Source organism: Peromyscus californicus, unplaced genomic scaffold, assembly GCF_007827085.1.
Source record: "Peromyscus californicus insignis strain IS unplaced genomic scaffold, ASM782708v3 Scaffold_4__1_contigs__length_199733344, whole genome shotgun sequence".
NCBI classification, from domain to species: Eukaryota; Metazoa; Chordata; class Mammalia; order Rodentia; family Cricetidae; genus Peromyscus; species Peromyscus californicus.
In genome coordinates this window covers 14487676-14501177 of record NW_026294562.1, presented here as the reverse complement: position 1 = coordinate 14501177, position 13502 = coordinate 14487676, and the positions used below count along the sequence as shown (strand labels likewise).

General features: G+C 52.7%; 1 protein-coding gene across 1 annotated transcript in view; it reads right to left on the bottom strand.

The window, feature by feature from the left end:
* Window positions 1-13502, bottom strand: part of Col17a1 (collagen type XVII alpha 1 chain) — a 42173-nt gene that overhangs the window by 6612 nt on the left and 22059 nt on the right. Inside the window, 19 exon segments of the mRNA XM_052763141.1 lie at window positions 203-253; window positions 981-1040; window positions 1597-1650; window positions 1828-1869; window positions 1993-2046; window positions 2854-2931; window positions 3595-3630; window positions 4631-4711; window positions 4960-4995; window positions 6846-6881; window positions 7751-7777; window positions 8952-9023; window positions 9276-9311; window positions 10285-10347; window positions 10975-11010; window positions 11501-11536; window positions 11959-12012; window positions 12573-12608; window positions 13245-13307. Coding sequence (XP_052619101.1) covers window positions 203-253; window positions 981-1040; window positions 1597-1650; window positions 1828-1869; window positions 1993-2046; window positions 2854-2931; window positions 3595-3630; window positions 4631-4711; window positions 4960-4995; window positions 6846-6881; window positions 7751-7777; window positions 8952-9023; window positions 9276-9311; window positions 10285-10347; window positions 10975-11010; window positions 11501-11536; window positions 11959-12012; window positions 12573-12608; window positions 13245-13307 — 951 coding nt within the window.

Genomic DNA, 13502 nt, shown 5'->3' with positions numbered 1-13502 from the left:
GCTAACTATGGATATGCGTGCACCTTTCCTTCCATCCGCACAAGCCTGTGGCCTCCTGAAAGGTAGCTCATGTGGAGCCTCTGAGGAGCTCCCAAGTTACCAAGGAAATCAGACATGAGATGAATGGAGGGATCACCATCCTCATTGGAACCCTCAGCCTCACTCAGAGGATAAAAGAACTTTATTCTCTTTTAGTTCTTACCGTGAGAGTGACCACCTGGGATGCCAGGAGTACCTGGGACACCAGGATCACCTGCAATCCAAACCGAGAAGCCCCATTTATACCACCTCCTCCAGGCAGCTTCCTAGTTAAGTTCAGCACCCTTAGTGGGTGGCTCAGCAATCTTTCCACGTCTACTACAGTCTTGCTTGCAAAGATACTACATCTCCCTTTGGGGAGGCTCCCTAAAATCCACAATTGCTGGGCCTGCATCCCTCTTTGAGCAGTAACACACACACACACACACACACACACACACACACACACACACCCACCCCTGCACTGCACTCAGTCCTGTACATACTTAGCTATTCACAGTGACTCTCTGATCTACTTGTGTGGAGCAAATGCACTTCGAATAAGCTCAGAGTTCTTGGGGGTCAGCTCTTGCTACCTCGCCCCTGCCCCAGGTTGTGTATGATGTACCCTGATGTCCTCTGAGGCCCGGATGGCCTTGCAGAAGGACACCTACTGCCAGATACTGATTTCCATTGGCCCACTGTGAGGGGATGGGTTCTCTGGTGTTGGAGTAGACAACCTGGGGTATTGCCTTCCACAAAGTCAATCAGGTGGGGATCATTGGCAGAGTTTCTGACCACCCTGCCACTCTCCTACTCCCATCCCATGCTGCAGGCTGCTGAGCTTCTCATGGGACACGGCAGAAGTGCCCTTGCCTGTCCAGCCTCATCCAAATGCTTTGGCCACCGGGCGGATGAGCAGAGGACACTGGCTTCTGGGATCCCCGAGACACAGATCTTACCTTGGTCTCCCTTGGGACCTGGGGGGCCAGGTGGACCTGGAGGGCCAGAGAAGAAGGTTTCTGCGAGGAAAGACATAGTTGGAGTGTGGGTCACATGCTTCTGAGGAAGCAGGAGCTAGCACAGTGCTGGGCACACTAGAGATGCTCAATCAGCACCTGTTGTCGCATATAAATGAACGAAAAGATGACTAGGTAGACAGACGGGTGAGAGGGTGGAGGAATGGGTGGATGGATCTTCTACAAGGAACACGCTCTGGCTAATGCTTATTCTTAGGTTATTTCCATACATTGTTGTTAATATTGTTGCCCTTATTTATTGCCTGCATCTTTCCTACTTGATCAGATCCCTGCTCCCTGAGTACAGGAACCAGGCCTCCTGCTCACCCCAGAGTCTCCCAAGGGCAGAACTGGCTCTTCCCTCTGGTCAGGTTCCCAGTGTAGCTGGGTTGACACAACATGTTTTTTCCACATGCAGCAAATAACGGATTCTGTATTCACTCTCCTCTCTAAAGCCAGATTGGGGAAGTCTGGGAGCCAGTCAGGATGACCGCACTGCTGAAACCTCACCAGGCAAGGTCTGAGGGAAGGACAGGTGTGACTGATGCCCCAAAGTTACCTGAGTCAGCCAGGAACGATCCCGGTGGGCCCGGGGGGCCTGGCGTGCCTTCCCCTAGGGAAAAGAAGCCCAGGACTCAGTAGTGCCAGCAAATGAGCCAAGCACCCTCTGCCTGGGGGAGGAGGCAGGGATGCTCTTCCTGAGAGCCACCCCAGAAAGACAAGGCTCTGCGCCTCCTTGTCTCCTGCTTCCCCTGTCCTTGTCCCTCCCAGCAAGGAGTTCAGCTCTCACCTGGAGGGCCTCTGGGTCCTGGTGGGCCTGGGATGGAAGGCCCTGCAGAAGGCAGAGAAAGTGCTGGCCTCAGAGGGCTGGTTGACTTCCTGACTTCCTCATAAAATGCCTCAGGTCCCCTGGCCCTCAAGACTCCCCACCTCCCAAAGATCAACGAGATCTCACCTGGTGGTCCTCGTGGACCAGGTGGGCCTGGGGGACCCCGTAAGTCGACACCTTCTGTAGAGGGAAGCAAATAGGACCAGAAGGCTATGGCCAGGCTCTTTACCATGCTCCTGATCTCTCACCGGGATGGCTAGTCTCGGGGCTGCAATCCAGGTTCTGATTACACAACCTCCTCTAGGACCCCATCTGCTGAGATGCCCCCCATTCAGAAGCAGGATGGGCTGCAAACTGCCGGAATGGGGGTAGAGCAACAACAGGAAGTGGACTTCCGTGACAGCCAACCAGAGCTGAATGCCCACTTCTGTGTAGCTAGCTGGCAACTTTAGGCAACTTCACCCTCTCTCAGCCCGTCTCCTCCACCATAAACCAGGTCACTGAGACCTGCCCCGTAGGGATCCTGAGATGCTGAGCCCCTAATGTTCTGCCTTCACACCGCTGGGGCTGGCTGCCATCTTCGCTGCTCGATGACACAAGTGTTCAGGTGGGAGGTCCAGCTGCAGCTCCCCTTGGGCTCTTGACAGAGCTTTGTGGACAGGAGGCCACAAGTGTTGGACCTCTCACCATTGTTCTCTGAGTTGGGTATGCATGACTCCCGCCAGCCACACTCACTCCCGAGGTCTGATCTGACCCAGGTCCTGCTGGAAGCCCAGAGCCTGTCAGCTGTCCCATCCTGGTGCCCGCCTCTCATGCCAGACAGAGCCTGCTGTTCTTACCGGCTCCCATCGCAGAGCAGGGAACGTGATCATTCTGACGTGAGACTTTGCAGTGACTCACACATGCAGCTGCCCAGGCCCTGACAATGCTGTCACCTCTTCCATTCCCTCCCCAGTGACACCTGCCCTGGACAGTGCTCGCACTCACGGGCAGAGAGGACCTCGGAGATAGAGCTGCCACTGGTTATGAGTGAGTCACCGGCAAGTCCTGGCTCCCCTCGTGGGCCTGTGGGGAGGTCACAGAGTTAGGGTGCACACACACACACACACACACACACACACACACACACACACACACACACACACACTGCCTGCAGCAGAAGACTCCTCTGGGGTGGGGCCAGATACAGGGTGGGGCCTAGTTGGAGGGTGTGGTCGAGTCAAGGAAGGGCAGGGCCTAGTGAAGAGAGGCTGTATTCCAGTTGAGCCAAAGAAAGAAAGGCTGGTAAGTGGAGACCAAGGCCAGGCCACTGATGGCTTCAGCCTGTGACCAAAACCCATGGCGACTTGGAGCAGTTTTCCCAAAGTGCACTGTTCTTCTAATACTTGGAGAAATCGCTGGACAGTAATGTTATTATCAGGGTGGTTGTCTGAAGCCCAAGGCTATGAACATAGTCAGCCTAACCTTGACCAGGGCACCACAGAGCCTCAGTCCTCCTGTCCTGAGGACACTAACCCTCTCAGAAATAAGGGGAGGGATGAGAGGAGGTGGCCTCCACCACGGTGGAGGCTTTGCATGTATCATGGTGAAGAGCCTGAAAGGCCCCGCTGTTTCTTCCAAAGCACATAGCTCCCCCTTTATCTAAAATTCAGGGACTTTGATCCCACTTGGGAAGAATGTCCCCCCGACCCAGCCCACAGCCTGTGATTTTACAGGCTGTGACAATACCTTGTTGTCCTGGGAGACCAGCAGGGCCAGCAGGACCTGAAACAGTTAGTTAGGAATTACAGAAAAAGCTAAATCACCCCCCGCCCCCCAGGGTCGCAGGAGAAGTGGGGGAAGGGGCAGCTGCCTGGGGATCCACAGGCATTCTCCCACAGTGTGGACTAACTGGCTATGATGGGAGAGATTAGCAACCCCAGGTCAGCCCTGCTTGTAAGACTCTCTCTGACAGGAAGGGGACCCCAAAGTGGGCAGGGCTGCCCCTTTTGACACTGTCTTTACCAGTTGGGGGACATCTATGTCTCTCAAATGTCCCCCACTCACTGGAGCATGCTTGCATAGAACTGGAGCACACTTGCTTTGGGTATAAATCATGTACTTAACTTGAATATAAATATTTTAAGTAATTGAAACACATAACAAGATAGCAAGCATTTGGGAGAAATAGGAAACAAATCACAATTGCTTCACTTCTGAGCATTTTGTTTTGTTTCATTTCTGCAATTTGTTGTGTAAGAATGTGGTTGTAACCACAGAGCTCACATATACCCCCGACAGTGAACTCTTTTACATAATGCTGCTACCTCCTCACAGCTTTTCTCCACATTTCTGCAGCCCTTTCATGCTGCTGGAGGATTTGGGGGTACTTCCTCCTCATAGAGCACTGGCATTTGTGTTTCCCTGGATACTGATTAGATTATTTTCTAAGAAACAGGGAGTTCAAGACCCTTCATTCTAATTGGGCCCAAGCTTCTGGGGGGCGGAAACCCTCCCCCGCTGTTGGTTGGCTGTGTGACCTTAGGCAAGTAATTTACCCACTCTGGTCTCAGTTTCTCATGTGCAAATGCGGAGAGTAGCATTGGGTCCCCTGTTGTGAGCAAGGGCTTTCTGGAACCCTCTTTTCTCTCTTTCTGTAGTTCCTGCCCTTGGTGTCAGGATTTGATAGTTCCTGCCCTTGGTGTCAGGATTTGAACAAATGTGGCTAGAATCTGTGCATCCATAACTTGCTGCTGATGGAGGCAGAGCAAGAAGACAGACTGACCTGGGGTCCCTGGAGGTCCTGGGGGTCCCATGGCACCAGGAGGTCCAGGAGGTCCGGGGACAGTGATTGTTGATGATCCCTCTGGAAACAAGGGACATGGAACACTGAGCCCCACTCATCCCCTTCAGAGGTGCCAGCACCCCAGTAAGCCGTTAGCGAGGCAGGCCAGACTCTGCTTCTCACCCCGCAATGCCCCTCTTTCCCTGTGCTGCTGACTCACAGAGCTCACCTTGACCTAGGCGCCGCCCACCCGCTGGCAGAGCTATGCTAGCTGGCCCACATAGGACAGGCAAATAGAACTCAGGGAGGGACCCTCCCAGGCTGCGTACCTGAAGTCACGACTCTGCCTGGAGCGCCAGGTTCACCTGGGGAGGACAAGAAGTGTGGACAAGAGGATTAATCAGTGGCTTGATAAATCATCTCCAAAGTTTCTCATTGCGTGTGAGGGCCACCTGTGTGTGGCCCTCTCACCCTCAAGCTAATGGGATTTTAACAGTGAAGGGCGCCTAGGGTACACTGAGCATTTCTCTCTCAATTGAGACCCAGGGCCCAGAGCATCAGTCATCTCTCAGAGAAGGGGTTTCCTGGGAGGCTGTGGAAGAGTCGGCCCTTCCATGAGGCCAGAATGGGGCTAACATGAGACTCAGTCTCAATCTCACCCACCCCAGTCTTTTCTTCCTCTAATGGCCATAGGTGGGGAATCTATCTAACGGTCAAAGGGTAAATAAAAGCCATGATCTTGTGTGTGAACTCCAGTTCCCTGGGTGACAGGACGGACTGGACAGCAGGAAAAGGGTTTCGGCAGTTGGCAAATCTGGGTGATCCTGAGTTACATACAAGGTCGCGGCTCTTTCATGCCATTGGTCTTAAGTGACAATAACGCAAGCATGAGTGACGGACTTCCAGGAAGAGCCCCCAGGATTCGTATGTCCCCAAGCATATCCACCACTCAGGCACCTCTTGACTGACAATCGTGGATGGATGGGCTTGGAGACACCAAAGGAGCAGGTAGGACATGGAAGAGATCCTGGGCTGGGAGCCGGGCTCAGTGTTGGAGAGCCTGCTGAGCGTGCTTGAGGGCTTGAGTTTTACTCAAAGAACTGAAAAGTGAAGCTCCATCGACCAGGATCCTTCCAGGCACTCTTCAAGTCCGTGAACAATTATTAAGCTCCACAGTGAAAGGGCAGCTTTGGTTTCCTCCCAGGGAGAGTGAAAGGGTAGCTCTATGCACATTCCCCCAGCAGGGCGTCAAGGCCACCGCAGGAGAGAGTGCTTGAGTTTGTTCTGAGAACACAACCTAAGAACTGATAACCTGCCTCTGTAGTGCATCTTGTTCCAGGAGGGCCTGAAGCCCCCTTGGACAGGACGTTACTGAGGAATAGTTTGTGGTGCTGTCCCTGCACCTGTGAGGTCTCACTGAAGCCACCAGAGATGTGTTGGCCTGGGAAGTATGAACTCAGCTGTCGTATTTTAGGGTTGCCTTCATTTATCCTCAAAGATCTTTTTGGCTCAACTGCTCATTGGAAATTACGGTTTTTAAAAAACTTTTTTTCTAGGGTCCCACTAACGGTGACCCTGAGTGCTTGTGGTGGCCAGAGTGTCAAGGTTCAGGAGCATGGGGATACAGGGACAGAAGACAGTGTGTCCCTGAGCACCCCGAATTCCTTCCATTGCTCAGGGCTGAACAAGAGTGTCACTGTATGCCTCGGTGGCACTGTATTGCACCAACCAGACGCCTTTTGGTCCTTTGACGTTGTCTCTTAGTGGGGTTGAAACACCCCTCCCTTCCTTCCTATGTCAAGAACTGTTCCTTCAGATCTGATGTCACACGTGGGTGGAGGAAAAGGTCTCAGAAAGCCCCAGTCAGCGGGGATGGAGCCTCGGTGACAGGAGTGTTTGAGAGGCAAACAAGGGCTTGGAAAACTTGGGGACAAGCAGCTTCCTTTTCCTGCCTTCCTGCCACAGGGCCTAGGACATGAAAATGAGCCCCAGACTGAGAACGGATAGATTGTAAGAGCAGGTGGGCCAGGATTGCTCTACACCAATCTCGGCGCTCCGCCTCTCAGCCTTCAGTTGGAACCACTAGATGCCACTGTTGGTCCAGGCTCTGGTCAGACAGACCTCCCGCCTGCCCCCCCCCCCCCCCCCCCAAGCTGTAAAAATGGCTGATGAAAAGAAAAAAAAAAAAAAAAACTTATTGGGAAAAATCACATACCTTTAGTCCCTGGTCGGCCAGGGCTACCAGGAAGTCCTGATGTGATTAAACACAAGTCAGTCACGATGACTAAAGCCCAGCAGTTCTGAATGTCGATCCCCCCCACCCCCCTTCCCTCTGGCAGTAAGCAGCACTCTGTCACTCAGCATGGCCACAGTGGCTGCCTGATCGAAGCGGCAAGACTCAGGTCTTGCCTGGAATCACCTGGAGTGGGAACGGGCGACTCTCACCCAGAGCCTGTCTGTGTTTGGGAAATGGAGGTACAGAAGGCTTGGGTTGAGGCAGACAGGGTCTCTGAGGGATTCCTGTCTCCCTGGGTTACAAAGCTGCCACTGTCCCTCTCCCTGTCCACAGCAGAACCTGCTGTGTCCAGAGCAGCAGCAGCTGATGGCCTTTGGGTAGCCTAGGCTTGATTTCACTCTGAATCTTTGTCTAGTTGCTTTTAGAAAATAAGGGGCTGGGCGTGGTGAAGATAATAAAAACCAAGCAGATCTTACAGGATGGGCTTTAACACAGCCAGCATCCCCGAGGGAACCCCGAGAGGCAGTGCAGTGTAGGGGAGCAGGTGCTCCCTCCATGCCACAGGGGAACCTGGGTCTGCTGGCTAAGAGAATTCCTAGCCAGCAGTGTTCTCATGGCTCGGGTCTTCTCCTGGGCATTCCTGCACCAGAGGGGGACAGAGCACAGCACAAACAGGATCTGACGTCACAGACATCAGAAAGCTATCTACATTATTCTGTGTGTGCTTTTTTTCTTACAGCGCTTCTCAGGATTCACTAAGGCAGAGCCTGAGCCTGTTTTGCTGAAGCTGGGGAGGAAAGGACAGGGTCATATGACTAGGGAGACACTGGCCATGGTGTCTGGCCTGGGAGGAGATGGCAGCTGGGAAGAACTGGGTGACTCACCCTGAGGTCCTTGGGGTCCTGTGACACCTACAGAAAAGAAGACATAGTTGAAGGGTTAAGGACTGTCCCCAAGGAGCCATAACCTTGCCTGCAGGAGCCAGTGGGCATGACAGTGAGGGGTCAGAGGCTACGGGAGGGTAGGCCTTGTAGTGGTGCAATCCAGAGTCCTGTCGCCACTGGGCAGAGAGTGGTTCTGTGAGTTTTGCTGCAAAATGATCCAAAGTCTGTGGTTCTCGACTTTCCTAATTCTGCAATCCTCTAACACAGTTCCTCAGGCTGCAGTGCAGACCCCAACCATAAAGTTATTTTCATTGCTACTGTTATGCATTGCAATGTAAATATCTGATATGTAGGATAGTCTTAGGTGACACCTGTGAAAAGGTTGTTGATCCCCAAATGGCTTGTAACCCACAGGTTGAGAATCACTGTCCTAAACCCATTTGGATTTATAGATGCTTCAGGAATATAAGGAGGGCCAGGAACCCAGAAAGTGTGCTCTCTCTCTCTCTCTCTCTCTCTCTCTCTCTCTCTCTCTCTCTCACACACACACACACACACACACACACACACACACACACACATACACGATGCCAAATGTTACCACCAACACCTCCATTACAGTTCACCTAGGCACCAGCCAAGGATTCCTTGTGTCAGGATTCCTGTGTCCTCAGTGTCTCAGGGAATGGTCACCTTGCCTGGTTCTGATTTGTTCTTGCCACGGACCTGAGAATCTTGCTCTTGTCTGGCCCTCAGTGGAGATACTAAGAAGGCCTCTCCTCTCTGACTGGTAGATACTAGTGATGGCCTAGGTGTAGCTCCAGGAGAGGAGACAGGGAAAGGCATGGGTAAGATATGAGCTTGAGTTCAGTCTGCAATTTTAAGAGCACCCCAGAACCCCCTGCTTTCATCTGTTAGTCCCTCTTTTCCAAATGTTCAGACTTGGTGACTGATGCTGGGCCCATGTCTACCACACAGCACAACTTGCTGTTAGATTTCTCTGCTGAGCTGCTCAGGGCAATGGGGTAAGGCTTATGCACACACATACAATGAAACACCCACGAACTTACCACATCCTCATGAGTGTACATACACACCTGAGCATGCCTGAGTTGCACACACACACACACACACACACACACACACACACACACACACACACACGCACACACACTGTGGCTTTCTTTTCCTGTCTCATTACCTGGCTTTCCTGGCTCTCCAGAGGGTCCTGGGAGGCCTCGGGTTCCAGGCATCCCCATCAGGCCTTGCTCACCTGCAGAGCATGAAAAATGGGAATGCCTTTCCTTGGGGAAAGCACCTCCAAGCCAGCAGGTTTTCCTGAGTGGCATGCTGGCAGATAGGCAGGAGGAGGCATCGTGACCAAGACTGTGTTCATCTCTACAGGCTGCATGCCCCTTTGTCATTAGGATGGAGGGCCGAGACATGCATGTGGGGGTGAAGGAAGGGCGGGGAGGGGCAGACAAGGGCAGCTGGTGAGAGTGAGGACCAAAGAACAATGACTAACCTCTGGGGCCTTGCTGTCCATCAGGGCCAGCGGGACCTGGGAAAGCAGAAAAGTGAAGTGTGTCAGGTACTCTTGAGGGATTGTTCTGCGACTCTCTCTCTCTTCCTCCTATCCCGGGAGGCTTGGAGCACACGGTCTCCTGGGTGGTAAGCTCATGCAGCTCTCACTGTGGCTGTCAACCTCAGAAGCTTTGTCGCCATGATACCCCAGGGTACAGCCTCCTTCCCGCACCTTCTCCTAAGCCAGCATTTCCCCTCTGGGAATAGTCCAGGACACCCTGTCCCCCTTACCTGAGGACCCAGAAGTGAAGGTCCTTCAGGCCCTTGTCATCTCTGCTCTAAGCATGTTCCTAACCTCCTTCTGAAGTGGAGCCCCTCTGGGACTTGTCTCACTGGCCACCCCTCTGTCACCTCTGCGTGGAGAGTTTTCCAAAGTGGCCATAATCAAATGCTTCCTAAGTTTATAGGAACATCTGAAATGCCACTTCCTCTGTCCTCCATGCTGTAAGCAGTCTCTTCTTGGATTGTATCCTAGGTCTCTGTGCCTCTCATGGTCCCTGTCACCAGTCACAAGCTTTGTCGTAGCTTGAGGGGATGAAGTATGCCACTTCCCAGCAGCTTACTTGTCCTGCATACAGTAAGCACTTACAAATGCTTTGTTAAGTGAATGGTAGTGTAAGTGTCACATCTCCATTGGTGGAGCTTGAGCTTCTGTGGGACTCAAGGCTGAGGCCAGGCTTCCTGGAGCTTCCCTGTCCTGGCATAGGCACCTCAGTGATGGCTAGTCAAAGGGTGGTGGCCTGGATCTGGCTTTGACGCTCTCTATCACTGAGGTGAGCTACTTGGAGTTCAATGACCCTCAACCCTTGTCAGTCTTTAGCGGACGGGAGGTAGCCAGGAAGGAAGGGTCATGCTCATTCCAGAGCAGTGAGAAATTCCCAGAAAACTGCTGCGAGCCCCAGGAAGGACATCCAGCTCAAAACTGTCACCTGTCTTTGTGGGACACTTACCCATTGCGCCTTTGGCTCCAGGTTCACCCACAGCTCCAGGCAACCCTCGGATGCCAGGCTCCCCTGCAGAGAACAACGGATCTGCTGCTGGAGGCTAACAGGCTATGCATGCTTCCACCATTGGCAGAATGCATGTGCCTGCTTCCTCCTGCTGCTGCTTCTCTCAGAGGAGCTGAGGGCGGCAACCTCTGCCTTGATGCCAAGGTCAGAACCACCCATCCCCTCCACTCCATGGGCAGCAGGTTCAGACTGGCCCAGAAGCACATGTATGAGTCTGATTTCCTTGGAAACAGCAAGCTACCCTTTGTGGTCAAAGCATTATTAACTTTCAGCTTCCTTTAACCCATGCGGTTGGCAGGAGGTGAGCAGTAGAGAGGGTCAGCAGTGCACGCTTTGTGCTGCTCTGGGAATTGATTCTTAATTTTCCCATCCAGATTCCTCCAAATAATCTATGGCAGCTATAACCTCTGCACCAGACAGGCACGGTTTGTAGCTAAATGGATTGCATCGAGATTCATGCTTAACCTCCATCCTGACCTATGTTATTTTTATCGGGGCTTTTCTTAGCTCACATGAGCTCTGAGGGCTTGAGATGGAGATTCTGTCTCATCTTTCTGTATTTGTCTCACTGTCTGGTGACTGCTAGATCTAACAGGTCACGAATGAGTTAAATTCCTGGTTAGGACTGACCTGTGAGGCCTCTGGGTCCTTTCTCACCCTGGTCACCTAAAACAAACACGGAGTTGGGAGAGGAACCGTTAGTTGAAAGCAAGGGAACAATCTTCCCTCATGAAGAGTAGCCCTGTAAGGTACCTGCAGCAGGATGCTGGTGAGATACTGCATTGATGAAGCTGAGGAGCTGGTCCGCCCACGGTCCACCCACCAACTGATTCCCCCCTAACCTCTGCTGTGGACACATATAGGTGTCCTGGGCACAAGGAGGACAAGACCAGAGGGCAGACACCTCAGAATGTGCCTCACCACCGTGAAGAGCACTCAACCCTGCCCTTGTGATGTGGGTACTTTGTTTCCCCTCTTCGTGCCTCAGTTTCCCTTTCTGAGGCTCTGGAGAACAATGAACTCTTAACTCCCTCTAACCCCAGGGCCCAGGAACCAGATTCATATGTGCTCTTGGATCCTGTACACAGGTTGTGTCTGGGTGCCTAGGAGCAGAGGAGACCACGGTAATGAGTGAGCGGCAGTGGGAACAGTATACCTTTGGGTCCTGGTGGTCCCACAAGTCCTTTGTCACCTGAAAGGGAAACAGATACCTTGGTGTAGAAAGCCACGCAGGGGATGACCAAGAAGGGTCACTGGCTGACTCTGAAGACAGACAGCTTCCCCTCCATAGTGGTTTCAGCCCCCCTCTCTTGTACTTTATAACTTGTGGGTCATGTCCATCAGACCTCTCTGAGCCCTGAACTCCCTGATTCCTTTTTGAATGAGAGATCTCCACAGCCTTTTTTTTTTTTTTTTTTTTTTTTTTTTTTTTTTTTTTTTTTTTTTTTTTTTTTGGTTTTTCGAGACAGGGTTTCTCTGTGTAGCTTTGCGCCTTTCCTGGAACTCACTTGGTAGTCCAGGCTGGCCTCGAACTCACAGAGATCCGCCTGGCTCTGCCTCCCGAGTGCTGGGATTAAAGGCGTGCGTTTACTCCATGCCCCTCCCCCAGCTTACCTTTGACACCAGGGAGTCCCACTTCACCTCGGAGCCCTTGGGCACCCATAGAGCCTGCCCCACAGAGGAAAACATATGGTCAGAGGAGTGTCCCATCTTTGGAAGGGATGGACACACATGTATACTTGTGCATGCACACATAGATGCACATCCACCCTGAAGCAGAAGTCAAGGGCTGCTTCCCGTGGACTCCACATCTCCCTGTGCTCCTGCTGGCCATCCTGGCCCACAGTCCTTGTCCCTGCCAGTCACCAAGCTCAGGTATTAGAATACCCCAAAGGGTCCTGACAGAGACACTGGCTGAATCGTAAGCTCTCAGGGTAGCAGGATGGCTCATTTGACCCATTGGGACAAGGCAGAGGCAGGATGGGAGCTTCCTATTGGTCAAGTTCCTGGGAGGTCTCAGGCCTGACATCAGTCCAGAAGTGATTTGGACAGGACCTACCAGGACACCCAGGCTCAGCCACAGGGTACACTGTGGACTTCCATTTCGTATGTCCAGTAGGCTCTCTCTGTAATCACTTCTTTGACTTTTAGAAATGTTTGGTTTCCCCTTTAACACCCGTTTCTTTACCACGGAAGCAGAACCTATTTACAAGAAGCAGTACACTTACCTGGGGGTCCCTGGGGACCAGGAGAGCCACTGGGACCTGAGAAACAGGGGGAGAGACAATCAGAAGGCCAGGGACTGGCTGGGACAGCTGACCCTAGTGTGAAGGGCAGGTGAAGGACAAGGAGCTCATCTAAGGGCCATGTGGTCCTTGCTGGGACAGTATACCAGAGGGTTCAGTGGTGACCCTAGGGCCATGTCCTCCCTTGAGGGGAGGTGACAGCTCGGCAGGGGCCAGAGACCTTTGCTTCTTCCTAAGACACTGAGGCCGGCTCTGAGGTGGAGAGAAGAGGTTTCAGGTGCGCGTCAAGCGCTTGCTGCATTGTGTGTGTGTGTGTGTGTGTGTGTGTGTGTGTGTGCGCGCGTGTGTGTGTGTGCGTGTGTGTCTGGGTCCCAGCCAGGACAGGAAACCATCTGGTTTCTGGTATAATCCATCCAGTTGCTTAGACGCCACCTAACGTGGCCACTGAACAAAAACAGAAATGTGTCCCAAGCCCCACTATAAAGAAGCCAGAATTGTAGCCCAGTCTTGACACCCAGAACTGCCTTGTGGAAGAACACTTGGTGGCCATCTTGTACTAATCTGGGGCTGCCAACCAGCACTCTTGGGGAGCCCAGAACCTTCTCCTCTGAATGTGGCCCCTCCCTGCAAGTCTGGTTGGTCTTTCTGACATACCTCTGGGACCCACAGAACCTGGGACACCAGGAAGGCCTCGAGGACCTTGTTCTCCAGCAATCCCTGAGGAGAGATAGAAGAAACCTGTTGAGGAAGTCCCAGCCCATAGCCCAGCAGTCACATTTGGAAAGGAGGCTTTCCACTCTGACAATGGTCCGGGGACCATTTGGTGCCTCTGCGAGACCACTCTTCAGTTCCTGCGCAGAGAAGTCTGGTACCTAGAAAACACTCAACAAATACTGGCTTGTTCTAAGGGCC